This window comes from Nuphar pumila, chromosome 14, assembly GCF_984573655.1.
Source record: "Nuphar pumila chromosome 14, dmNupPumi1.hap1.1, whole genome shotgun sequence".
NCBI classification, from domain to species: domain Eukaryota; kingdom Viridiplantae; phylum Streptophyta; class Magnoliopsida; order Nymphaeales; family Nymphaeaceae; genus Nuphar; species Nuphar pumila.
This window is the reverse complement of record NC_143262.1, coordinates 80,101,617-80,128,632: the sequence shown is the minus strand read 5'-3', so window position 1 is coordinate 80,128,632 and position 27,016 is coordinate 80,101,617. Positions and strand designations below refer to the sequence as shown.

At 35.7% G+C, this 27,016-nt stretch overlaps 1 protein-coding gene across 1 annotated transcript in view; it reads left to right on the top strand.

The window, feature by feature from the left end:
- Window positions 1-7,818: 7,818 nt before the first annotated feature.
- The window catches only part of LOC149817076 (uncharacterized), a 38,221-nt gene continuing 19,023 nt past the window's right edge, over window positions 7,819-27,016 (top strand). Inside the window, exons 1-4 of the mRNA XM_089987303.1 lie at window positions 7,819-8,089; window positions 9,607-9,729; window positions 9,838-9,963; window positions 10,054-10,116. Of these exons, the coding sequence (XP_089843429.1) occupies window positions 7,847-8,089; window positions 9,607-9,729; window positions 9,838-9,963; window positions 10,054-10,116 (555 nt within the window). The 5' untranslated portion in view covers window positions 7,819-7,846. The remainder of the gene's footprint in view (window positions 8,090-9,606; window positions 9,730-9,837; window positions 9,964-10,053; window positions 10,117-27,016) is intronic.

Here is a 27,016-nt window from a genome sequence, read left to right as displayed (position 1 = left end):
CAAACCTCTTGTGCAAGGTTTAGGCATAACAGTCCTAACACGATTTATACCATCGATTTGCAGATATTGATTCCTACACTCTGGCAAACTGAAAAGCATTGGGTCTTATACGTGATGGATTTATATAAAAAACAACTATCGTGCTACAATTCATTTGACTTACACAGTGGTGTACATCATGATATTTTGCATTTCGTAAGTTTCCATCTATATGGGTATCGTATCATGTACGGTGACCAAGAATTTACTTTTTTCTGCATTAACCACAGGTGAGATTTGCCAAAGACATTTTGGGTGTCGACATTGGTGAGTGGATCTTTTGCTCAGCACACGATGTTCCTTTACAAAATAATGGTATCGATTGTGACGTATTTGTAATGAAGTATATTGAAGCAATATACAATTGATGATAACCTGATTTTAACGTTGTATGCTCTTTATTACCCTCTATTATTGGGGACTCAATGTAAATATTGGTGTCACATTACATTTTTGTTGCATGATGATATGCCTGGATTTCTCACAGAACTATGCAGAAAATTGACGGAGTTTCTAATTGCGAAAGAGAAAAAAACTTAGCCGGCAAGAATACTTAGAAGGCAACGAACGACGCGACCCCCTAGAAGTAATATGATGTACATCGACTTCTAATAGATTTTATAGATTGTACAACCAAATTTTGTATAAAAAAAATTTGTAAGACTATGTATAAAAATTATGTACATATCTATAGGTTGAAATAAATAAAATTTTAATTTTACTAAACACGACAATAAGTTAGACTGTTATATAGTAAAAGCAAATCATTGTTATGTTCGTCCTTCGTAATTAAAAATCGTAAAAGCGATTAGCGTTGTGTAAAGTGGAAATGAGTTATTTTCTTTAACATGACTTTCTATAAGTGTATAAATCTATTTTAATCAGTGTAGCACACAAATGTCACTGAACAAATAGTTGTAATGATCGGCCTTCGTAAATGAAAATCGAACAAGCATTTATATAAGGCTGAAACGATTTGCACAAATATTCATAAACAATGATCACAATTTGCATAAGTATTGACAGTGCACTTTTACCATAAACAAAGACATATCGTTCACAAATACCAACAAAGATATATCGTTCTCGTTGTAACTTCGTAACTACAAATCCACATGATTTACATGATTTACAACCACATTCATATAGAAAAAATAATAGTATTTAGTTACAATATCTATGGGAGGACATTTTCGTCGAACACATATCTATCTTTTAGAAACTCTCATTTTTACAAAAGTGATCACCAAAACATCTGTATCGTTCATCGTCGCGTCTTTCTATGTTGCAAAGCGATTCTATGTGCAACTGAGGACACATCCTCTCCAAGAAAACAAGCTCATTAGTAATGGCAACCCACTGCACCATTTTCCTCGGACTGAGGTTGATTCTTAGAGACTCTAGCATTGGTGTGCTCTTGACAATAAGCTTCACAACTTAAGGTCAGGCACTGTCCCCTTTAAGGAGCCGAGGGGCTACATGATAAATCACTTTTACGTATTTGTCATAATGTATATCGAATATTAGGCAGATATTTTTCTAACAGTGAAGTATGGTTTATGAACAATGGAGGGTCTGACAGTAGGAATAGATCAAATAGATGGACATCTGCATCACCCCCTGTCTATCATGTAGATAACTACCATAATCATCATCGAAGATTATACAAATCTTTCCTCATGGCGTGAAACAACTACATTATCAACATCAAACCCCATCTATCAAGCACAAGTAGAAGGAACATAGAATAACAAAGAAGAAAGGAAAATACAAGGAAAAAGAAGAAGAAGAAGGCAGAGGAAAAAGAAGAAGAAGAAGTTGCGCTGCCGCAAAAAAGAAAGAGGAAGAGAGGTTAAATAGATTAGGGTTTTAGACCTGAACAACGGGTCAGGTCGGGTAGGGTTTTATATATAGATTTATATTAGGGTTTTATATTTTACAGGGTTTTACGCACATGTACAACAATCGACACGATGTTTAGACTTAGTAAAGTACAAATCGATTTAAGTAACAGTTGCAAAATGTTATGAGTAAATCGCTATATTACATATCGATATCGTTTATATAGACAAACCAAGACATATCTGTTTTTTGATACAATTAGACGTCTCGTTAATTACCTGCTGGTGATGATATCTGCTTTTTTTATGATGATGGTCATGTATTTTATTTAAGTCAAACCATTGTGGTCAGGTAAAAAATACTAGGTTTTTTCATAAATGATTACAGTTGTAAATCACATCAATTTATAGTTTTAAAGTTACCGTGACAATGATATGTCTTTGTTAGTCTTTGTGAACGAAATCGATTTGTATTTATGAAATTACCGCAACAACGATATATCTTTGTTAGTCTTTGTGAACGAAATTGATTTGTATTTATAAAGTTACATCAATTTGTATTGTTGAATTATTCTCGATTTGTTCTTTACTAAGTCTGTACATCGTGTGGCTTTGTTTGTGAATGAATTATTCTTGGACAATACCGGATGTTGTAGAGGCCCTCCCATATATAGACGATACATTTATATATAATGATTTGTATATGTGAAGGCTAGATGAGACAACAATTTTCATTAATTGTATAAGCATTGAATTCACATACAATACCCGATTTTCATGATTTTCACTAACTACGATTTATACATGTGAATGATACATATTATAACGATTTATACATGTGAAAGATACATTAATAAAAGAGTTTATACGTGATTCCTTTGTTCCATAGCTTTTTAGATGAAGCCATTTTCATGAACAGTGATCCACAAAAATATTAACAATTCTATTTTTATGGCTCACGATTCATGAAAATGGCTTCATCCAAAAACTCTTTCTTAATAAGACCATCTAGTGTATAAGTATATTCACCTCCTGTTTTGTTAAACTCTTAACAAATTCGACAATGTGGAAATTGGGTCATGCAAAGAGGCATGACAACTAACTTTATGGCAAGACTTAAATAGAATTCACACGTGATTCCTGTGTTTTATAACTTGCTTTTGAATTGATCTGAGCCTGTCATGAATCAGAATAATATAAGACACTACATTAAGTTTCACAAGAAATGCAAACATCCTCCTAACATTGATTACATACCAAGACTTGTAAAACTGAAGCTATCATTCTGGAATAACTGGTCAGAAGGATTGAAGGTTACAATGTTGGAAATTACGTTTGTAGGGTATTGCTGCATGTTGGAAATTACAGAAGTTAGATATTGATAAGTTTCACGTAATGCAATTTACATGAAAAACAATATAATGTCTTACATACCTGTTCATGCGAAGGTCTTGGTTGCTTTTGCTTAGAGGTTAGTTGTTTCTTAGACCTTTTCTTGCCCACCAATTCTAGTGCACCCTTTGTCCTCCGACGACTACGATCAGAGGCAAGTTTTCTTTTCATACCCTTCACTTGGTAAATTTTTTCATCATAATCTACAACATTCACTCCTGACTTGTTGAAGATGATATTTACGCTTCGGCGCAACTTCTCATGAGTGTCAAGGAGAGCATGATTTTCACCTCCATTGTTCACTCTCATTTTCTTGGACTGGTCTTCATGAGCTGCAACGAACTGATGATGAATTAACTGCACGTTTTCAAGTAACTTCATTGACGCTTTTCTCATGCATACATAGGTTTCTTCACTTTTTGATGCCAAATCTGCAATATGCATAAATGACCTACACAGTTATTGGTAACGAGAGGCTATGTGACACTTCTTATCAATACCAGATTGACTAACATTATCTGTATCCAACAATTCAATCTTTGCTTGTCTCTTCCATCTTCACATCAAATATGACTCATGTATTTTTTGTATCTTCTCTTGATTAAGTGTCTTTCATGCATAACGACATAAAATACTTTTGAATTCACACTTCTTGCACGTACATTCAATTGTTCCATTGTCAACATTATACGTGACATGTGCTTCTTGCCTTTTCTGATGCTCTTCGCCCTCCCATATAATATGGCATTTGAGCATATTCTCGGTTTGCATGCGCCATTCTATGTTATAATTCATGACCTGTATAACCTTCTTCTTAATCCATTCAAATACAGTTAGTGTATACAAATATACAGGTCGCATCAATATTTTCATGCCCAAAGTTACAGGGCATGTATTGAAGCATTTCACATCTTGTTCAAGCTCATTCTGTCTAAGACCGTCTACAAATAATTCATATTGTTTAATGAAGCAAAACATTGTTAAACATGAATACAGGGTTTTCTTCAGTGTGTCATGCATAGATTTAGCTCTTTGTGTGCTTATCATACCTGCATAAAAGTATTGTCTTCCATATGCCAATGCCCACTTCTCTTTTTCTACATATAAATTTTGTAACTACAAACAATCTTCAAGATCGTATATCTGAATCATTTCCTCCCAATCAGATATAAAGGTGACCTCGTCTACGCTCTCAAGTACACACCTTGTAAACTTTTTGTCAAACCCTGTCTTCTGATTTAAATGTGTCATATGTTCTTTGTTGCATTTTGAAAGATATGCTACAAACATAGGCAATGATGTGCATCTGACCACACATGAGACACTGCAGCCGCAATTGCGTGATCACCATTTGTAAGTACAACTTCAGGTTGCTTCCCATTCATTACCAGTGTAAATACTCTGAACAACCACTCAAAGCTTTCCTTGGTCTGGTCATACAAAAAAATGTTGCCTAATATACAACTCTGTGAGTGATGGTTCACTCCGACAAACTGCGCAAATGGTCATTGTTCAGTATTAATCTTCATCGTCATATTAAAAACAAGCACACCATTGAAGCATTCATAATCTACTCTTGACTTTGAATCTGCCCAAAAATATTCGCAGCATATCTATCTTCATCCAGTTGCATTGCACTAAAGAAACCAGGGTCAATGTTTGATTTCTTCTATAAGTAATCAACCAAAGAATATATTTCTCCATTCTTTATGTTATCTGTCATCTTCTTTCTCAAGTGGTTTCTTAGATCTATAGGTGTGAATAGCATATTCTCGCGACCACCATCTATGTGCGCGAATAAATTGTATGTCTTCCTTAGTGCAATGTCGGCGCTATCAGCTATTTAAGCAATTGCAACATGCGCTTCAGTTACTTTACGATGTGAAGTCATAAATGAAGTAGATAAATCATGGTTATGATCACTGATTAAAGTACATACTACATATTTTCCATTCGAAAGTCTTCTTAACACCATTCTCGTTGGACATCCACATCTTGATTTTGGCTTGCTTCTTATTGGATTTTCACTTGACTTCTTCCAACCTTCATTAGAACAAACAAATGTCTTTCTCACCACAACACCCTGCGCATTTTTTGACCAAGAATACCTTCTAACATTGAATCTAAATTTTAAGGCATAATCATTGTAACATTTATATGCAACATCCTCATTATTAAACTGCATTCATTCTACGAGAATAGAGTCAAGTGTACTATCATGTACATTCCCAGTGTCTGCACCTTTATCAAGTGTATTGTCATGATCATCTGTCTCATTATCGAATTGCATTTCTTCTGCTGGAACATTCTAGTCAAGAGTGAATCCAATGCCTGCACCTTTGTTATCATGTACATCATTAGTGCACATGTTTACTTCTTCAGGTGCGTCATTAGTACAAATGTTCACTTCTCCATATCTTTCAAATGATTGAGATGGATCATCTTCATTACAACCATATGATAAACTCACCACTGCTATAAGCAAGATAGTAATTTGTGTTAGTAAGCACATACATTTACTACAATTTATTCAAGATGCATATAACAACGAATACCGATAAGGTTAAGCAAGTCAAAGAAACGATTGAATGAATCACAATATGAAAACAACAATGATTTGTTATTTGCTTATACTATGCATCGAGTTGTTACTTACCATGCCAATAAAAGTAACAATTTATTGTATATGTGTGTTGATGGTAGCGATTTAATTATATCTATGATGCTGTGAAGCGATTTCAATAAAAATCGTTAAATGAGCAGCAATTTGAATACAAAAATCGCCACCGCAAGTGCGTAACAATGTATTTCTGCACACACACGTTTTAAAAGTCTTTCTATAAATATCTTACAAATCGATACTAGAAAACACATAATATCTTATAAATCGATATATATATATATATATTGCATAATATATTACAAATCGATACGATAATTCAGTATAATAGCTTACAAATCGACACTACAAAATACATAATATCTTATAAATCGATATACATATCACAAAATATATTACAAATCGATACGGAATTCAGCATAATAGCTTATAAATCGATATTAACAAACAAAACAATATCTCATAAATTGGTAGTATGTTACTACAACTGCGATTTGTGATACATTGCATATACTGAGTGAATGAAAGATACCGAATGGGGTAAAGGCCCTTCCTCGCATCTGTAAACAAACATTCTTGTCAACAGGTCCCAGTGTCTTACAAATATCATTAAGTTTCCAACCATCAAAAGGACAAGATCCACCTGCAATAACAAAACAATGTTTTAATGGCACTCACGATGACATACGTTCTTCAACGATAGCATGATGACATGGAAAGGTACTCACGACACCTTAATGGCACTTGTTGGAATGTTTGTGCGTTATTGCTTTCTTCTATAATGCCTAATAACAACGAAAAAGAAGAGGCGACTGTAAAAAGAGATGGCCGACAAATGCCCCTATGATGCCCACCAATGATCGAACCAGTCGATCGTGAACCCAGGAATGTTTTGTAACACAAGGCAGGAACGAGAAGGCGATAATGTGTTATAACACAAGCTAAAAATCAAGGCGGGAACATGGACTCGAGACGACGACAGAGGCTCATCCTCATATGGCAGCAGACGATGGTAAAGTTTGCGTCATCAAAGGGAGCTCCTGTTATAGCAGATGGTGCAAAAGTTTACTGCTTAGGGCGAAAATGAAATGTTTGGACTTTGAAGAGTTAACATCATCCTTGACTTTCTAGATGGAGGACATTTTTGTTTTTTTTTCGAACCAGCGTTTTCTTTTTTTTCGAATGAAGGACATTTTTGTCATTTTTTTGAGTCGTCATTTTATGACAAGAATAGCAGGAAAGGGTACTTAAGTCTTTGCAACCGCACCGGATTATGATGCTAAGCGATGCCGCCACACACGGGAATACGAGCCCCATGTGCTTATATACATGACGCTCAATCGAACCCCCTAACACGCACTGTGCCTCTTTGGGTGAGAACACACACAACACCCCTTCTCTTTTGATCAGCAGGTTTCTGAGAATGGTTTCTTTATGTAGATATAAAATAAAGTCGTGCTACTCAAAGAGCAGGCTCCGTAGTCTTCTCAAAGATTTGGATAAAAGTCCTGTTATTGGGTTTGTTTATAGAAAGATTATTAATTGGTGTTTGGGTCGGCACTGCAAACTATGTTTTTGCAAGGCATGCTTTTTTATAATTTAAAAAAAAATCAAATTTTACAATTAAAATGATAAAAAAATAACATTTTATTTAATTAAAAATTAAAAAATTATGTACCACCGTGTCATATTATTCAGATTTTTTTTTTAACTTTTTTTTTTGAATTTATAACTCGAAGAAATTACACTCAACACACGAGAATCTAAACTTGACTGCCCGTCTAGCACCCACTACACTTTGCCAACCCCCCCTTGGGCGCGTCGAACTTAAATCACGTACCCTCGTGTCGACGTATCCTTGTCGCATGAGTAGATAAAGATCCGAATGCTCGTATAAAACGATCCCTCCCCCTCGTTCCTTGGTTGCAGCGAACGAGCAAAATTCGTGGAGAAGATGACTGCCATCGTAGATAACGGGATCCAGCACGCTAATGTGAGTGGCGGTGGATCAGAGCTAGGGCTAGGGTTTCATGCCGCTTCCGCCAACGGTGCTGCCTCGCAGAAGAAGGCGAGGGAGAGCGAGCGGAGGAGGAGGCGGAGGAAGCAGAAGAAGGCCAACAAGCCCGACTCCTCCGAGGCCGACGGAGATGGCGAGAGCGAGGGGGCGGCCGACGGAGAAGCCCGAGAAAACGATCAGGTTTGCCGGGAAATTGAACCCTCCACTCTTTCTGTAAATCCTTACCGCTGTTCGTAACACGGCATTTCAGTGATGTTTTTGCGACTCATTATGAGTTTCGTGTTTGTTATTTTGGGTAAGATTGAATCCCCTTCTCTTTTTGCTGTAAATCCGTTCTATCGTTTCAAAATATAGCATTTTAGTAGGGTTTTCGACTTTTCTCGGTGCTATATGAGTTCCATGTTTGTGAGTTTGGGGGAATTTTGATTCTTCCTTAATTTTTTGTTTTTTTTCGTGGTTTCTGCTTCATTCGTGCTTCAGTTTTTGGTAGGAATGTTTGGGTTCATGTAAGTTTATTATGGTTGTAGTTGCTTGGTATTCTGAAAACTTCAATAGTTTGCTTCCTGTTTTCACTTCCTTCTTTGGAGATCTTGTGTGGTTAAGTATGCGTTTTGGATATTTTATCTAAAAGTTCGATGAGACTGGTCATTGATTTGCGCAATATTGGTATCTAGTAGATGTATTCGTGTTCTTTTCCTTGTAAATTTGATTTCCTGTTCATTGATTTGCACAATTCGGGTACTTGCTAGATGTATTAGGGTTCTCTTATAGAATTTCTGGTTTTTGAGAGTTGGTCGCTCGGAACTTGGGCATATTTAGGGTTTGCTTGGAGCCGTCAATCATTGGGAAGTATGGCCAGCGTTTGGAAGCCAAAGTCTCTTCCATAATCCAGCGTTTGGATTCCTTGTAACCTCTGGTTGCACCTTATTTTTCCTTTGCTGAAAATTTCTTCTTTTAGTTCTGTTTTTTTTCTCTCCGCGTTTTTCTGTTCGTGTAGTTCTTGCATGGTGGTATATTTGACACCTTTTTTTTGGTTGATGATTTATGTTTCCATTTGTTTGGTTGGCGGCTATGTCACATGGATATGGCTGCAGATACGGGAATACGGTCATTTTTATGAAGTTTCCAGTAGACTAGTACATAAGGGGTACGGAAATGGAGCCAGAATGGAGTATCCTTGTGACATAGGTTGCCGGTAGAGTGAATAGTTGCCGATTGTGATCTGAAGCGGTGGGGAAATGCCTCTCATCTATTATAGTAGTGGTAGTAATGTTTCTGTACCCTTAGTGTACCATCATATATTTTGGCAGTTTCCCCCCCTTGCTGCCTTGTTTTTGGAGAAAGAAAAGAGGGATTAATCATTAACATATGGATGTGAAAGGAATGAAAGCTGTATTCTTCATACCCTTTAAGTGCTTCTTTTCATATTTAGGAATCCAAATATTTCGTTTATCATGTTTTCACTTTTCATTACTGCTACCTTTTGTTTTCCATTTCTGCGAGTACTCGCTGCTAATGTTTTGAAAGTCACATAATACAGTAGGCACAATTCGTAAGGTTGCAAATTTGTGGTTTTTCCTCTACTTATATTCTTTTCTTGCCTCAATGTTGTGGGGGCAGTTGTTGGCTTTTGGTTGTTTGTTCATATATTGTGTTCAGTTAGTTGGATATTCTCACTCAGATGTGTCAATTATTAGGGTTTGGAGAAAGTTGAAGTGGAATACGTGCCGGAAATAGCTGATATAGATGATGGCCTTCTTGATGATTTCAAAAAAGTATTTGAGAGATTCAGTTTTACAGATGCTGGTGGAACTGCAGAGGTGTCATTCAATTGTTTGTTCTCAATTTTGATGAGCATATTTTGCGATGAAAATGATTTTCCCCTTCACCTTCTGGAGTGCTCTTATACAGCTATTCTTTACTTGTAGGATGGTGAGAAGAAAGATGAAGCTGCACAGGATGCAACGTCAAAAAAGAAAGCTGACTCAGACTCTGAGGAAGATGAACAGGATGCACAGCAAAAGGAGAAGGGGGTTTCAAATAAAAAGAAAAAGGTTTAGCCATTGTCCAAGTGAAAAATGTCCATGCTTGTTGTTTTTAACTTTGGAAACAACTTGTTCTCAATAGATTTTGCTGTTTTGCAGCTTCAACGTCGAATGAATATAGCAGAACTGAAACAGATATGCTCAAGGCCTGATGTGGTTGAGGTGTGCTTTCTGTTTTGTTGTCAATTCATTTAAGTTTTCAACTTTTGTATACTTCAACCATTTAGTTTTTCATTTCCTGATTCCTGATTATGGTTATTTTTCTCTCTTATTTTTTCAGTACATTTATGTGTTTTCTCTTCGCTACTATATATGCCATCATGGTACAAATTTCCTAAATTTTTCTTCGCTTAAATGCAAATGATTTTAAGCCAGTCAACGAGGATTAAAGAAGCAGGGGAAGCACTATCAAGAAGCTCATATGTAACTGCCAAGATTTTTTTCTTTTTTTGTCAGCAGGCTCACATTATTTGTTAGCACTGTGATAGACAATGAATTTGAAAAGCAAAAAATAAAGGTTTGATTTTATTAAAAAATTCTGGAGTTTTATACTGGAAATTTAATAGCACAGAGCCATATGCAAATTGTTTCTACTCTGTATTTAGAGATCCTTTCCCACTGTTTTGGTTGTACATATTGGGGTTATGTAATTTTATTACCAAAATCTAAAATTCAAATAGCTGTATCTCGGGTTTCCTTTCTCTTTCGTGCTTTACTTCTGAGTTCCTTAATCAGGTAAGACAATTAATGCTGTTCTATGGCACGTACGAGGTTTCAAAGCTATGTAGTCTGAAATAGTAGTTGGTCCCTAGTCTGTAGAACCCTATATTAGACTGGGTGGTACTAGTCGGTACCCCAATTAAAAAAATAGAAAAAATTACAGTGTATATCAATAGAAAAAAAATTAATATATATATAACACAAAAACTCAGAATACATTAACAGAATATATTAATAAAATATATTAAGTTCTTAACAGAAATTTTCTGCATATATTAACAGCAAAAACATGCTTTCACACACACACACACACACACACACACACACACACACACACACACACACACACACATATATATATATATTCTCTGGCTCACTCAGCTGAAGAAGAAGAAGAGGAGGAAGCACAAGGGGCAGAAAGAAGAGGCAGAGGAAGAAGAAAGGGAGGAAGTTGGAGAGGAGGGAAAAGAAGAGGAGGAGGAAGAAGAAGGAAGCAAAGAGAGAGTGAGAGAGGTTGCAGGGTTTTTAACCCCCTGTTGGTAACATTTTGAAAAAAAATGATGAAATTTCCCTTGTCGATTAGGTGAAGGTAGTTTAGTTGCCTATTAGATGCTTTGTTAGTGCCTAGTCACATTTTTGTACCTTGAACTCCATGGTGTGTTGAATTCCTTGGACTAGTCGTTTTGCCCACGACTGTGGCTACTAGCTATGTCACATGGGTACAAGTACGAGTGTAAGTACAAGTATAGAGGGTACACCATAGCAAATTCAAAAGACGTGGGTATGAGGACACCGTTTTATATATATATATGTGTGTGTGTGTGTCTAGTTATAAAAGTCTTGTTTTTAATGAAAAAAGAGAATCTGATATTTTGAATATCAGAGGGGGCAAAATGAAATTTTGAAAGAAAAGGGGATTGAGATAATTTTGTTATAAAAGGGAAATGGGGTACTGCGTAACCCTATCCCCACCGCCTCTCTCTCTCTCTCTTGCTCCTATACCTATCTGCCAATGAAGTAGCCCTAGGGTGCCTACTTGCCTAATATGAGGATGATGGGAAGACACATAAGCAAAAATTTTGTGGATTATGAGAAAAAATATAATAAGTTGGAGAAAACATGCTTAGCTCTTGTTTGAAAGACTAAAAAACTAAGACATTATATGCTAGCATGTGAGGTTATAATTTTGTTTAGGCTTGATCCGATCAAATATGTCTTTGAGAAGCCAACCTTGACTAGAAGGATTGCAAGATGGCAAATTCTGCTTATGAAATTTGATCTAAAATATATTTCTCAGAAATCAATCAAGGGGCAAACAATAGTTGATCACTTAGTTGACCTGCCCATTGATGTGAAGACTAGAGTTAATGATGACTTTCCTAATTAGAATATTTTGGCAGTCGAAGAAGAGCAAGAAGAAATTTGCCAATTGTATTTTGATGGTTCTCAGAATATCAATGGATTTGGAATTGGGTTTATTATCATTACACCAGGAGGGGCGAAGATCCATGCATGAGGTGATTCAATGTTGGTGATTAGACAAGTCACTGGAGTATGGAAAACCAAGTAAGAAATATTAACTTCCTATGTAGAATTGGTCTTGGAGTTGATAAAAAAAAGTTTGAATATTGTGAATTCTCTCATATTGGAAGAGACAACAACCAATTTGTTGATAGACTGACAAGCCTTACTTCCATTATCAAGATGGAGCATGGGAAGAATCAAACATCCTTTATTAAAAAATTGGAAATGTTAATTTGTGATAGGAGAGAAAAAAACCAGTTCGAAAGAGGTCAACTATCAAGCTTCAAAAGGTGGGAAACCTTGGTTTCATGATATAAAAAATTTTCTAGAAAACATAACTTTTCCAGAGAACACTCATCTTAGAGACAATAAAGCTACTAGAAGACTAGCCCAGAGATATTACCTTCTAGGTGGGTCCTCTACAAAAAGGGTTATAGTAGTGAGCTTCTCATATGCTTGGATGAGGAGGCCAAAAAGGTTTTAGAAGAGTATCATGTTGGTCTTTGTGGAGGGTACATTGGTGTCCAGATGATGGTCAAGAAAATTCCAAGGGCATGATACTATTGGTTAACCATGGACCATGATTGTTACTCTCATGTCAAGAAGTGTAGATGTCAAGAACATGCTGATGTCATTCATGCACCTTCATTTGCATCACATTCTGTTACATCCCCTTGGCTATTTCTCATGTGGGCATTTGATTTTATAGGTCCCGTTCATCCACGTGCATCCAACGGTTATCACTACATTCTAGGAGCCACTTAGTGCTTCACCAAGTTGGTTAAAGTTGTCTCTTTAACTAAGGTTGAAGGTCAACAGTTAGTTGCCTTCATTTACAAAAACATTTCGTGTCATTTTGGTGTACCCAAGGACCTAGTAATTAGCAACAATTCTCATTTAAAAAATGAAAAGGTTAGGAAGATGTGTAAGAAATTTAGCATAACTTAGCATTTTCGACCCCCAACTTGTTAAAATAGGTCACATACATATATATGTACATATATAAAGTCATATACAAGTCTTGTAATTTGTATTGCCCCTTATGGGCATTTTTGTCTTTTTACTAGTTGTAATAAGTATTATTCATTAGGAACAGATTTTTTGTTATGTTTATTGTCTTTTTTGGTTAGAGCATGGGATCTATGGTCAAAAGACCATCGACTCTATTGGGAGTTCCCCAATGCCTTCTAAAATGTATATATAAGGATTGCCTGCCCCCTTTTGTTTCAATGCTTCTCTTAAGCATTTTGTGCTCAATAAAGCTTATATTTTTTATGCTCTTGTGACTCTTTGTCTTGTATATGCACTTTGTGCTTTTGTATTGTCCTTTATTGGACTTGATAGTGTTTGTGCACTTTGTATTTGTTTTTTCTCATACTTCATTACATGGTATCAGAGCTATAGTGCTCTTGGATTTGTGGAGGTGACCATCAAGTGTTCGTGTGTTTATGACGTGTTCTTCCACATCTACCTCTTTCTCTCTTTCTTCTCTCTTTCAACATGGTACATGACTACAAGATAGATCTCTCTTTAAAATTTAATGGAACAAAGTACATGATGTAAGCTTCCGCCATGGGTAACAATCTCAAAGGAAAGAAGCTTTGGGGATACTTTGGGCACTATTTTCGAACCTCAACTTGTGCTCACAAAGGAAGGAGATGTAGTTAAAGCTCTTGATGGAGATGATCGTGCCAAAGCTATTTGTGATTATCAATCCAAAGTAGAAGATTGAGAGAGTGATCATGCAAAAATTCTTGTATAGTTTATGAACAATGTTGACACCAAAATGTGTCAACATTGCGAAGTTTAGAAAGGCCAATGAAGCTTGGTTATTTATGAAAGGCTTGTATACGCAAAAGGACCTTGTAAAAAATATTTCTTGCAAGAGAAAAATCGAACTACCAAGCAAGGGGACACGAATGCTCGAGATTACTTTAGTGCGCTATCTCCCTTATGGGATGTGTTGGTACTTCTTGAACCCAAATGGTTTTCTATTTAAGATGTTGAACTAAGACAGGAGCAAATAAAAAAATAACATTTTTTTACATGGTCTAAGACCCGAAATACGAACAAGTGTGGTCTTCTCTCCTTCGTAGATCTTCTTCCTTATCCCTTGAAGATGTCGTTGCCAAGGTTTGCCAAGAAGATACTCGACTTGGTATAACAAAAGGAGGAAGAAATGAAGTGTTGGCGGTATCTAGACCCGACAACAATGTGAAGAGCTACACATCTTCATACTTTGGGAGGTAAAATAACTATAGTGGTCATAATAACTATAGTGGAAATAATAGCTATGGTGGTGGTTGAAAAATTATATGCTATTATTGTAATGAGTCGAGTCACATCAAACCCGTTTGTCCAAAGCTCAAGAACAAGGTGACTTCTATTGAAGAATCTATACCCAAGATGGAAGAGTCAAGCAAAAGAGGAGATTGTAAAGACATTTTTTCTATTTCTCAACTATCAGAAGCACTTCAATAATTACTTAAATCCCCGTCAACTTCGGGTGCTGCCATTCTTCATCTCCTCGAGGTATGCGCTCTTGGATCCTTGATTCGAGTGTTTCTTTTCATATGACACCACATGAGAATGTTCTATCCAATTTATGCACTAATTCAAAATATCTTGTGTTTCTACCGCTGATGGGACATCTTTGTAAATTAAAGGTATTAGAACCTTAAGACTTTAAAAATTCTCAAAACTTTATGTTCCAAAAGTTAGGGTGGTTCCAAAATTGAATTTAAATTTTTTTCGGTTTCTCAAATCTCTGACCATGGATGTGAAATCTCCTTCTCATCTAAGGGTTGTTCCGTTCCGTGCATGATCTCCGGTCTAGGAAGCAGATTGAGCAAGGCTATAGGAGGGGAGATCTCTACTTTATGGACTCTTTAAATTTTCTTTCAAAATTCTTTTGTAATTATGTCTAAGATAAATATATTGAAACTTAGCATAAAAGACTTGGACATCCAAGTCTTTTCAAAGATGTATCTCTTTCCTTTTGAAAAAAAAATTATAATAAAAAAATTTATTTGCAAAGATTGTATTCTTGAAAAGATGAAATATATTCCATTTCCAAATAGAACCTTTGTTTCTAAAAAAAATGTTTGAGTTGGTGCATTCAGATGTATGGGGTCCCACCTTTTCCGGTCATATAAAAAAGGAGTTACTCATATTGTATTACATTTATTGATGATTTCACTAGATATGTATGGGTCTACTTCCTTAATTTCAAATAGAATGTTTTTTCTTTGTTTAAAGAATTTCATATGACTGTCAAAAATCAATTTCAAAGCAATATTTTCATACTTGGATCCGACTCGGGTGGAGAATACTTGTTTAATGAATTTCAAAATAATTTAAAATAAAATAAAATTTGGCATAAAAAATCTTGTCCTAGAGCTCTTCAATAAAATGGGCTAGCCAAAAGAAAACATTGGCATATCATGGAAACCGCTAGGACCCTACTTATTTTTAAAGATATTCCAAAGAGTTTTTGAGTCGAGGCCATTCTAACATCAACCTATTTGGTAAATAGAATGCCCTCATCATCTTTACAAAATATTTCTCCATGTGAAAAACTATTTGAAAAGACACCTGATTTTAAGCGTTTGTGAGTTTTGGGTTGTAAATGTTTTGTTCTCTTACACAAGAAATAAGTTATCTCCAAAAGCCCTTGAATGTGTTTTCATGGTTATGGAGAAAGCCAAAAAGGCTATAGTTGCTTTGATTTTAAAAATAACAAACTTTATGTTTTTAAGGATGTGACCTTCGTAGAAAATGGAAATGGTCTTTATAAAGATAATAGAAAAGAGGAAGTAAATTATACTTTTTTATTTGATCTCTATCCTAGAAAAGATCGATTATAATTATGATAAGTCCTTGAATGATGAAATTATAGTTGGTAATGATCATCCTAATGATGAAAGTGTAGAACTTGATGATAATTCTACTAAAGTTAGTGATAAAGTAGATGAAAGATCTACTAAAGATATGCATGTTTATACCCGGTTTGAGCAAAGAAATCCTCAAAATGCATTAGAAAAATACTCTTCTCTTGAAGAAGAAACATTAGATAATGATCAAGAGATTGATTATAATTATCCTATAGAAGAATCTTCTCTTAGAAGATCTAGTCATGTTTCTGTTCCACCCAATAGGTTTGAGTCTGACTCCTTGTTATCAAACTATAGAGCATGCTTGATAGCACTACATTCTTATGATGAACTATCACATTACAATGAAGCAAAAAATTTCTCACATTGGATTGAAGCAATGAATGTAGAATTAGATGCCCTTAAGCAAGCTGAGACTTGAGAAATAGTTTCATTGTCATTAAGAAAAAAAATATTTGATGTTGATGGCTATTCAAAGTCAAAACCAAGAGTGATGGAACCCTAGGGATATAAGGCTAGGTTAGTGGCCAAAAGATACTCCCAAGAATATGGAATTGATTATGAGGAAAACTTTGCACATGTAGTTAGGATGAATAGTGTTAGGACCCTCGTAGCAGTTGCCTCTATTAAAAAACGACCTATATATCGACTAGATGTCAAAAATGCATCTCTTAATGAAGAATTAAATGAGGTTTATATGAATTCATTGTTGGGATTTGATATCGAAAAGGGAAAAACTCATAGGCTTAGAAAAGCCCTGTATGGCTTGAAATAGACTCCAAATGCCTGGTAAGATAGACATTTGGGATTTCATTCTTGTTATATTGGCATTGGTCTTTTTGTTAAAGGTACAAGTATCAATATTGTTATTCTTCTACTATATGTAGATGACATGATGATAACCGAGAATGACAAACAGAGAGTTAGTGATATTAAAAATGTTTAAAAAAAATTGATATGTTTGATTTGGGTTTCTTAAGATATTTTTTAGGTATTGAAGTTGCTTACTCTCCTAGATCGTATGTCCTTTCTCAAATGAAGCTTTCTGCCGATATTTGTGCTAAATTTGGAATTTCAGATGATAAGAAAGTAGAGACTCCTGAAATGATTAATGCTGAATTAAGACTTGAAGATGAAACTCTTTTTGAAGATCTCACACCTTATAGACAGTTAATTGGGTCACTCACTCATTTATTACCAAACTAAACATAGCTCATGTTATTCATTCTGCTAGTAAGTTACAACATGCTTCAACCACCGTGCACATGAGTGTTGTATTAAGGATTGTCAGATATATAAAGAACACCATAATTAAAGGGTTTTTTTAACCTCATCTTCATCTCAACCAGTGTTGTGAAAAGCATTGAGGCGTAGCGAGGCGCTCCACAAAAAACTGAGGTGAGGCGTAAGCCTCGAGGCGTAAAGCGTAAGCCTCAAATATTTTTTTTGAAAACTTCAAAAAAAAAATCTAAAAATAAAAATAAATAAAGAAATGCTTTATTGATGAAATAACAACCAATAAGAAATAGAAAATCTCAAATAAGTACTAAAAAATGTGAGATTAACATATAAAAGTAACTAAAAACTGATTACATAACTGAAAAATATATGAGATTTATCTTTTGTAACCAATATTCGCTTAAACACACATTCCTCGATATTGCCCCTCAAACTTCTGATGTTCATATAATGAGGAATTGCAAGGCATAAAGAAATGATGTAATGTGAGGCTTTTTAAAAGTGTCAAAGAACCTTAGGGATGTCATGAAAGGCATGGTGATGTACTCACAATTTATTGTCTATTGAAGCATGCATTATGTATAATTTTTCAGTTGTTTATTAAGACAAAACTAGTTGCTGTTTAAGTAGCATCTCATTGCCACACTTCATCAAGTTAGGATCAGAGATTGAACACCGATATCAGAAGACAACCAAATGAACTCCTACTAACTGGCAAGTAGTTCTATAGAGCTTTTTGATTGGAATATAGTTTTCTTTTTACTTCACCAGGACATGAAAAAACTATCTCACAGAAAGGCACTAACTTGTGGTGGAAAAGTACCCACTCTTCTCCTTTTCGTGTTGTCAGTATCAGAAATGCTCATGGAGCTCAAAGTGGGATTTAATGGAAGAAATAAGTTGTGTGCATCCTTTTGTATGATGGGTGGTACACATACTGCAAAAATATGTAACATCCTGAAATTGGATAGAGCTACGAACTGCGTTAAGAACAATTATCCACTCCACTCTTCTTAGTAAACTTGCCAGACTTATTGAACTCGTTGCACAGTGCTGAAAGTTCTGAAAAAATGCCTAACTGGACCACATGCCACAGGATGCACCATTGCCCAAAAGTAATATTTTCTGGTCTTCTCTATCCACAAGTTTCACAAGTCTCATTTTCTTAAATGAAACCTCACTCAAAACTCGTAAACAATTTGATCCCTCCCCCAAAAGAAAATGAGAAAAAGCAGTAGACTGCGTGTGAGAGAGGTAAGAGTACCTGTGTGAGAAAAATATGAGAGAGAGGGAGAGTATGCGTGTGAGAGAGAGACTGCGCATGAGAGACGAGAGAGAGACTGCGCATGAGAGAAAGAGAGTCTGCGTGAAAACATAAAATATTAGGGTTTGTTTAAACTTTAAACCCTATTTTTTGGTCAAATGAGGGCTTTGACCCTCATTTGACCAAAAGCCCCAGGCATACACGCCTCAGTTTGAGGCGCGCCTCAAGGCGTATGAGGTGCACGCCTCGAAGGTTTTGCGCTTTATATATGCGCCTCAAGGCATAAAGCCCCTCGCCTTGAGGCGAGGCGCGCTTTTTGCGCCTTGAGGCGCGTTTTTAATAACACTGATCTCAACTAATGGTTTTTGTGTCTTTTTAGGAGATTCACTGTTTGCTTGTATACGCAAAAAGTAACAGGAGGTATTGCTATCATCTATTGAAGCTAAGTATGACTACGACAACCATGGAGCTTGTATGATTAAAAAATCTTCTCAGAGATATGGGGGTTGTCGTCTCAAAACCTTCAAAGATGCGTTGCGATAATAAAAAATGCAATTTACATTGCTAGTAACCACACCTTCCATGAGCGCACCAAACACATTGAGATGGACGACCACTATGTTCGTGATGAATTCTTGAGAGAAACTATTGAGTTGCCGTATGTCATCAAAACATCAGCTTGCAATTTTTTTACCAAAGCTCTTGTTGTGCCTCGTTCTTTGTTTCTTCTCAACAAACTTTCTTGATCACACCGTCCGTTTTAGGGAGGGTGTTAAAATAGGTTACATACATATGTAAAGTCATATACAAGTCTTGTAATTTGTATTGCCCCTCAAGGGCATTTTGGTCTTTTTATTGGTTGTAATAGGTACCATTCATTAAGAACAAATTTTGGTTTTTTATTTTTTTAATTGTCTTTTTTGGTTAGAGCATGGGCTCTATGGTCAAAAGTCCATACAGTCGTTGGGGGCTACCAATGATCATATTTATGACCATTGGGAGCTTCCAACAACTCTATTGGGAGCTCCCCAATGCCCTCTAAAATGTATATATAGGGCCTGTATGCCCCTCTTTGTTTCAATGCTTCTCTTAAGCATTTTGTGCTCAATAAAGCGTATATTTTTAATGCTTTTGTGTTCTTCTTTTGACTCTTTGAAGTCTCGTATATGCACTTTGTGCTTGTGTAGTGTGTTAGCTATGTCACAAGGATTCGGCCAACTAGGTGCCGTACTCGTGTCGACGCCACATGGGTGTGGCACCCGATGTTGAGAGAAGTTGACAGAGATATACCCATGCTTCATAGAATTTATGAAATGTGGGACAATATGATTGAAAAAGTTCAAAGTATCATTTTTAAACATGAGAAGAAAGATATTGCACTTGATGATTCAGAATTTTACAATCATGTACATTCAGTTTTAGTGAGAAGATGGGATAAAAGCAATACACCTTTGCATTGCATGACACACTCTCTCAATCCAAAATACTACGCAAAAAAATGGTTGACAGCAGGTGTTGGTCGTGTTTCTCCAAATGAAGATCTTGAGATATCAAGAAATAGAATGATATATTTGGGAAAACTTTTTAATGATCCTCACATGTTTAAGGTTATAAATAGTTAGTTTGACATGTTTTCTACTAGGAGATTTGATTCTTTAGCAGCACTTGTGGCAAGGGACGAGGAAGATCCCCTTAATTGGTGGGCAACATATGGATCAGAGACACCAAATCTGCAATGTCTTGCAATGAAGTTGTTATCTCAACCTGCTACATCATCTTGTTGTGAAAGAAATTGGAGTACATATGATCAAATTCACAACATTAAAAGAAACAAACTCACTAGTAAAAGAGCAGAGGATTTGGTTTATGTTCACTCAAATCTACGATTAATTTCTCGCCGCACCAAAGAAGAGTATAGGTACTTTTTTTTTTGTATTCAAAGTTTGTATTTAAATATTTGCATTCAAAGTTTTAAGTTAGATACTAATATAGTCATTTTTTGATGCAGTTGTGGACCATCCAAGAATTGGGATGTAAATCCAGAAGATTTTGACTTGGAGGGAGAACATAATTTACATACTTTCAACATGGACTACCTCGATCCTGTTCTTCCCTCTAATTCAGACGATGAGGCAGATTTATGATAAGTTTTGTTGTTTATCACACTCACAAGCTTCTTTATGTGTTATATTTTGGTAAGTTTGTGTTGTTAAGAATTGCTTTTTTATTTTTGCTTTAAAATTTACAATCTTTATGTGTTAATTTATTGTTATATATAATTCTATATATTTATAATATATATTTATAATATATATATATTTTAATATATATATAGCCGAGTCCCCGTGTCCAAATTTTTTGGAATTGCCCCGCACCCGTGTCGCACCCGCACCCGCACCCATGTGACATAGTTTAGACGCCTAACACATGATTAGAGTGGATGAGCTGGATCTCTTGGATGAGAAGAGTTTTTCTCTCTCTCTCTTTTCTTCTTTTCCTTATTCCTCTTCTCCACCTTTTCCTCTTCTTCGTCTTTCTCCTTCGCTCCTTGTTCTTCTTCTTATCACTCAGCTTGAGGGTGAAAAGGAGGGAAAGGGGGGTTTGGAAAGGGTGGAGGGTGGGGGGGTTGCAAACAAAAAAAACAAGAAAAGAATTTGGGTGTTAGGTTGGGTCTTGACTGGACTCAGGACCCAACACGTCCCTGTGCCACACCTAGTACTTGTACCTGTGTCGATACGGATACGTGAGGTCTACAGTCATGTCCTTGTGCCCAAAGTCACCGATATATTGAAAATATCATGATATTTTCAATATATCGGCAAATTATATTTATCGCGATAATATAATGATAAATGTCAAGAGAAGGAAGGAGCTAAGGAAAGGAAAAGAAGAAAGTAAAGAAACGAAGGAAAAGAAAAAAGAGAATAAATGAAGGAAAGGAAAGGAAGGAAAGGACAATAAGGAAGAGAAGAAAGGAAGAAGCAAAGAAGAAGGGAAGAAAGGAAAAAAGAGAAGAAAGGAAGGAACAAAGTTGCCAGTTGGGGAAGTGGGAAGTGAGGCATTTTCAAAATTTAGGAAGCGGGAAGTACAAGATGACTTAGAAGCGAATCAGGAATCATCTCGAAAGCGACCTAGGAAGTTAACTAGAAGCGATGGGGAAGCGAAAAAAGAGAAAAGGGTAAAAAAAAATAAAAAAAATGAAAAAGAAGGGAAAGCGAGCTTTCCAATTTTTTTGGTGCTTCCCAGCACGTTTCAGAAGTGCCACGTTCCGGTAACCCTGGGAAGGAAGGGAGGGGAAGAAGGAAAGGAAATGAAAGAAAATTAAATGAAATAAAGGAAAGGAAAAGAAGAAAGAGAAGGAAGGGAAAAGGGAATTGTTTCTTTATTTTTTCTATTTTTTGTATTTTTACTTAATTTTTTAGAATTTATATTAATTTTTATATATTTTCGAGACATTCTCAAGATATTCTTGACATTTATCAACTTTTGAATGAAAATCTCTCAGAGAAATACCTTTGCCGAGAAATTACTTTTAACGATACAGGTGACTAGGTGCCTAGTCACCACTTTTGACATATAGGTTCAAGCAGTGTTGTGAAAAGCGTTGAGGCGTAGCGAGGCGCTCCACCAAAAATCGAGGCGAGGCGTAAAGCGTAAGCCTCAAAAAAAATTTGAATAAAAAATATTATAAAAAATATTATAAAAAATATCTAAAAATACAAATAAATAAAAAATTCTTTATTGATTAAATAACAATCAATAAGAAATAGAAAATCTCAAATAAGTACTAAAAATATGAGATTAACATATAAAAGTAACTAAAAACTGATTACATAATTGAAAAATATATGAGAATAACAAAAAAATGTTAAAATATACTAATAAACTGATTACATAACTGAAATAACTGGAAAATATATGAGATTAACCAACAAAAGTTAAAATATATGAGATTATTCTAAAAAATATGAGATTAACATATAAAAGTAACTAAAAAACTGATTACATAACTGGAAAATATATGAGATTAATCAACAAAAGTTAAAATATATTAAGAAACTGATGAGTTGTGGAGCCTGATTCAGAGTTTTTGCCCTTACAGAAGGGGAGGTCCGGGGCGCGGGTCCAGGGGGCCGCCCCTGGCGGGGGGTTATAGGGGGGCAGCCCCCCCCTCGAAGAATTTTTTTCTTGGGCTTATGTTTGGGACCCGGTTTCTTATGGACCAGCCCCTATTTGTTTAGGTTTAGGGTTGTCGCCCTTGCCTAACAAAAACTAATTGCATAACTGAAATAACTGAAAAATATATGAGATTAACCAACAAAAGTTAAAATATACTAAAAAACTGATACTCGTTTACAATAGAACAACATAGAAAGACAAACTCTTCTCTATTAATTATTTTATTTGGCAATGACAGGAAAATGAGAAACTATCCTCAATGGTAAGATGAAGAGCACTCGTGCAGCTTTATACTGCAGACAATGACTCAGGTCAAAGCTATAGCAGCAACTTCTCCATGGCTAATTAAGAAAAAAAAAGAGATTTAAAAGCACAAAAACTGGTTTGGTTTGGAGCTCTTGTGCAAATGCCCCAACAAGGTCCACTTCAGGCTCAAAACTTAATTCAAGAACTTTACCTTTCAAGTTCAATCAATCAAGTTGATTCAGGCAAGCACCTTTCACCTAGGGGTGTCAATGGTTTGGGTTTGATGATAAATAAAAAGGTTAAAAAAGAATCCGGGTCAGACCCGAAGGGTCCAATTAATATATAATATGGTTTGTGAACTTTCATACCATACATGGGCCAGACCCGAGTTCCAACTGCGATCCTCAAATTTCAATGTAAAATGGATGAAAAATCTAAATTTACCAAAACAAGGTGAGGCGCGTACGCCTCACCTTGAGGCGCGCCTCAGGGCTTTTGCGCCTTATGCCTGCGCCTCAAGGCACAAAGCCCCTCGCCTTGAGGCGAGGCGCGCTTTTAATAACACTGGGTTCAAGGTTTGAAAAATCTTGTTTTAGTTGTTGCTCTAGGGTGGTTGTGACTCTGATAGTGACTGAATATTTGGGGAATGCCCTGATTCTTGTTGAGTTGCTTGTGTGTGTTGGTGGTGGTGTGTGTGGGTGTGGGGGGGGGGGAGACTGGTCTTGTCCGTGATTGATTGGATGTCACTACAATGGAGTTTGAAAGAGGCAGTAGCCAATGCTTATCAATGGCATGTTGGTAATATGCCCAGTGATGATGTCATGTTTGTAGTTTTATTGATCCTTTGTATTAATTTATGATGCATACTATAATTTATTTGTTTACTATTCCTAATTAGCAATTTACCCTAATCATAGTACATGTTTTCAATAAATATAATATTAGTGTGCCAACCCTCACATAAGTAGTTAGGGGCTGTGTTGATCTCTCTAACCCTAGCATTTTCTTCTTATTCCTCCTCTACCTAAGGAAAGTTTTTAAGAGCTGTTGCATAAAAAGAGTTCCACAGTCCACACACTGGTTTTGATTATTCATCTAAGTGTTCTTCAAGTAGACTTAGTTAGAGGGTTTGGCATACCAGTCTTTCATGGCCACGTGATAACAATGAAGAGCAGTTTTTCTGTATTTCTGAGCAATATGCAATACACTTAATTTTTGTTAAGCCTAGCAAGGCAACTGTTACTAGAATTGTTGAGAAGTAGAAGATTGTCCTTTTAGAAAAAGCTGTTTAAGGTCATTCGGAAGTTAACTATCAAGAAATGCTTCTAGTTGTTAAAGTGTATGAACACTATCCACAAATTCATGGTTCTTTCTACAATTTGGTGTTTAATTTTTTCTGCATAGATGGGTACATAAATCATTTATCACCTCATCTATGTTACAACATTTTTTTTCCACATGTATCATTTGATGCTTGTAATAAAGGAATGTAATTATTATTTTTTACAACATTCTCACATGAGAACTATGTAGTCAACAAAAGTGTGCCTCTATCTAGGTGCCCAACCCCTAAAAGGCCGAATTTGCACGTATGCAGGATTAGTCCGCTGACTAGGGACCCAAAAAAAATGCTAAAATACTAAAACTAAATAAATGTGTGCATTCAGTGCACAAGGGTTCTATCTTCTTGCTTAGGGGTAATCACGGTTTGTCACCTGATTTGGGATGACCACGGGCTGACACCCACTATGGGTGTCCCTTGCTGCAAGAGTGAAGTTGGGTGTATCCCCGCTGGGCAAGGGGGATCTCAAGGGTTTTCCCAACTAGGCCCGCCAATTTTAGGTCAGTGATTTTTTGGGTGTGTTGTGCCCTTGGCTTAGCCCCCAAAAAAGATCATTTATTGAATATGTTAGTAAACAACATTAAGTGGATAAATTTCGCTAAAAACATATTTAACCTTAAAACAAAAGGAAGTGGCTAAAAATAGTCCAAAGAAAACAACAACAATGATCATGTTAATAACAACAAACATGAGGGAATTTTCATTAGATTGAGTACGAAAATGTATTCATTGAATTCATGACCAAAAAACAAAAAGATAACGCAAACGGGTCACTACAATTTAACTAATATCATTATAACTAAACAGGCAACTAAAACTGCATAACTGAAAGGAGAAGAAAATCCATTGCCTGGTGTAATGAAATACAAGTGCCTAAAAACAATGTCACAAAGTGACTATAAGAAGGCACAATCACATAAGCACAATGTTTATAATGGACAAATGCAATATGCTACAAAGGGCAAACACCAAACACACACAAGGGAAAAGAGAGAACTTGAAATAATAATGAAACTATTATTGAAATGCTTGAAAAAGCATTATTGAGAGAAGGGGAGAAGTCCCCTTTATATACACCTCAAGAGGGACCAAGGGGAGCTCCCAAAAGAGTCGTTGGGACCGTTGGGGAGAGTCCCAACGACTCTTAAAGAAATCCCCTTTTACCCTTTTAATTAATAAAAAGAAAATATAAAAATAAAAAAATGACTCTAATAGACATGTCTATTTATAAATAGATGAAAAGACCAAATTACCCCTAGTGGGCATTACAATATATATATATATAACACACATATATATATATATAACACATATATATATATATATATATAACACATATTTTAATACCCTCCCTCAAACTGACAGTGAGATCACCGAGTTTGCTTAGGAGAAAGTAGAAACGGGGTGATGGCAAGACTTTGGTAAAAAAATCTGTGAGCTAATACTCTGAAGTGACATATGGTAGTTGAATGGTGCCCCGTAAAAATTCATCTCGAACATAATGGCAGTCCATCTCGATGTGCTTTATTCGTTCATGGAAGGTGTGATTTCTAGCAATGTAGATGGCACTCTTATTATCAAACACAACTTCGAAGAAATAGAGATAATGACTCATATATTTGAGCAGACTTCTTAACCAAATAAGTTCAGGTGTAGTTGTAGTCATCACCCTATACTCGGCTTCCATTTAAGATAATGACACCTTTTGTTGTTTCTTACATCTCCAAGAAATTAATGATTCTCCAAGAAAAACACAATAACATGTGATAGAATTACGATCATTGGGGTTACCACCCCAATCAGAGTCAGTATAAGCAATTAAATTAAGAGATAAAGAAGAGAATAAGAAGTCCTTTTGTTATGGATTCTTTCAGATATCTGATACTTCGCATGACGACAACCATGTGGATAGTAGTAGGAGCATTTTGGGATTAACTTGCAGTGTGAACGACATGAACAATATTTGGCCTGGTAATAGATAAATATGTTAGTGATCCAATCAATTGACGATAAGGAGTGAAATCTTTTAAAGGAGTTCTATCATCAACTCTCATCTTGGCGTTGATTACTTCTGGAGTCTACCCTTTCTTTTCGTCAGTTAAACCAAACTTAACAATAATATCTGATGCAAGCTTCATTTTAGACAGAACATATCCCCGAGGAGAATATGCAACTTCATTCCCTAAATAATACCTTAGAAATCCAAGGTCTGACATATCAAAATTGCTTTTAAGAACATTTTTTAATAAACTCAATGTCTTTTTATCATTATATTATCAACATATAACAATAAAATAGTTATGTGATCACCTGCATTCATAACAAAAAGAGCAATATCAATATAACAAGTAAAACCACTATCAAGAACAACTTTACTAAAACGATCATACCAAGCTTTTGGGTCTTTTTTAAGACCATAAAAAGCTTTATTAAGTTTAATTTTTCTTTCTCAATCTCAAAACTTGGCGGAGGATCCATGTATACTTCTTCACAAATGTCCCCATTTAAAAAAGCATTTTTGACGTCTAATTGGTGGATATGCCATTGTTTAATTTATGTTAAGGCTAATAAAGTTCTTACACTAGTCATCCTAGCAACCAAAGCAAAGGTTTCTTCGTAATCAATTTCATATTCTTGTACTTATCCTTTAGTAAC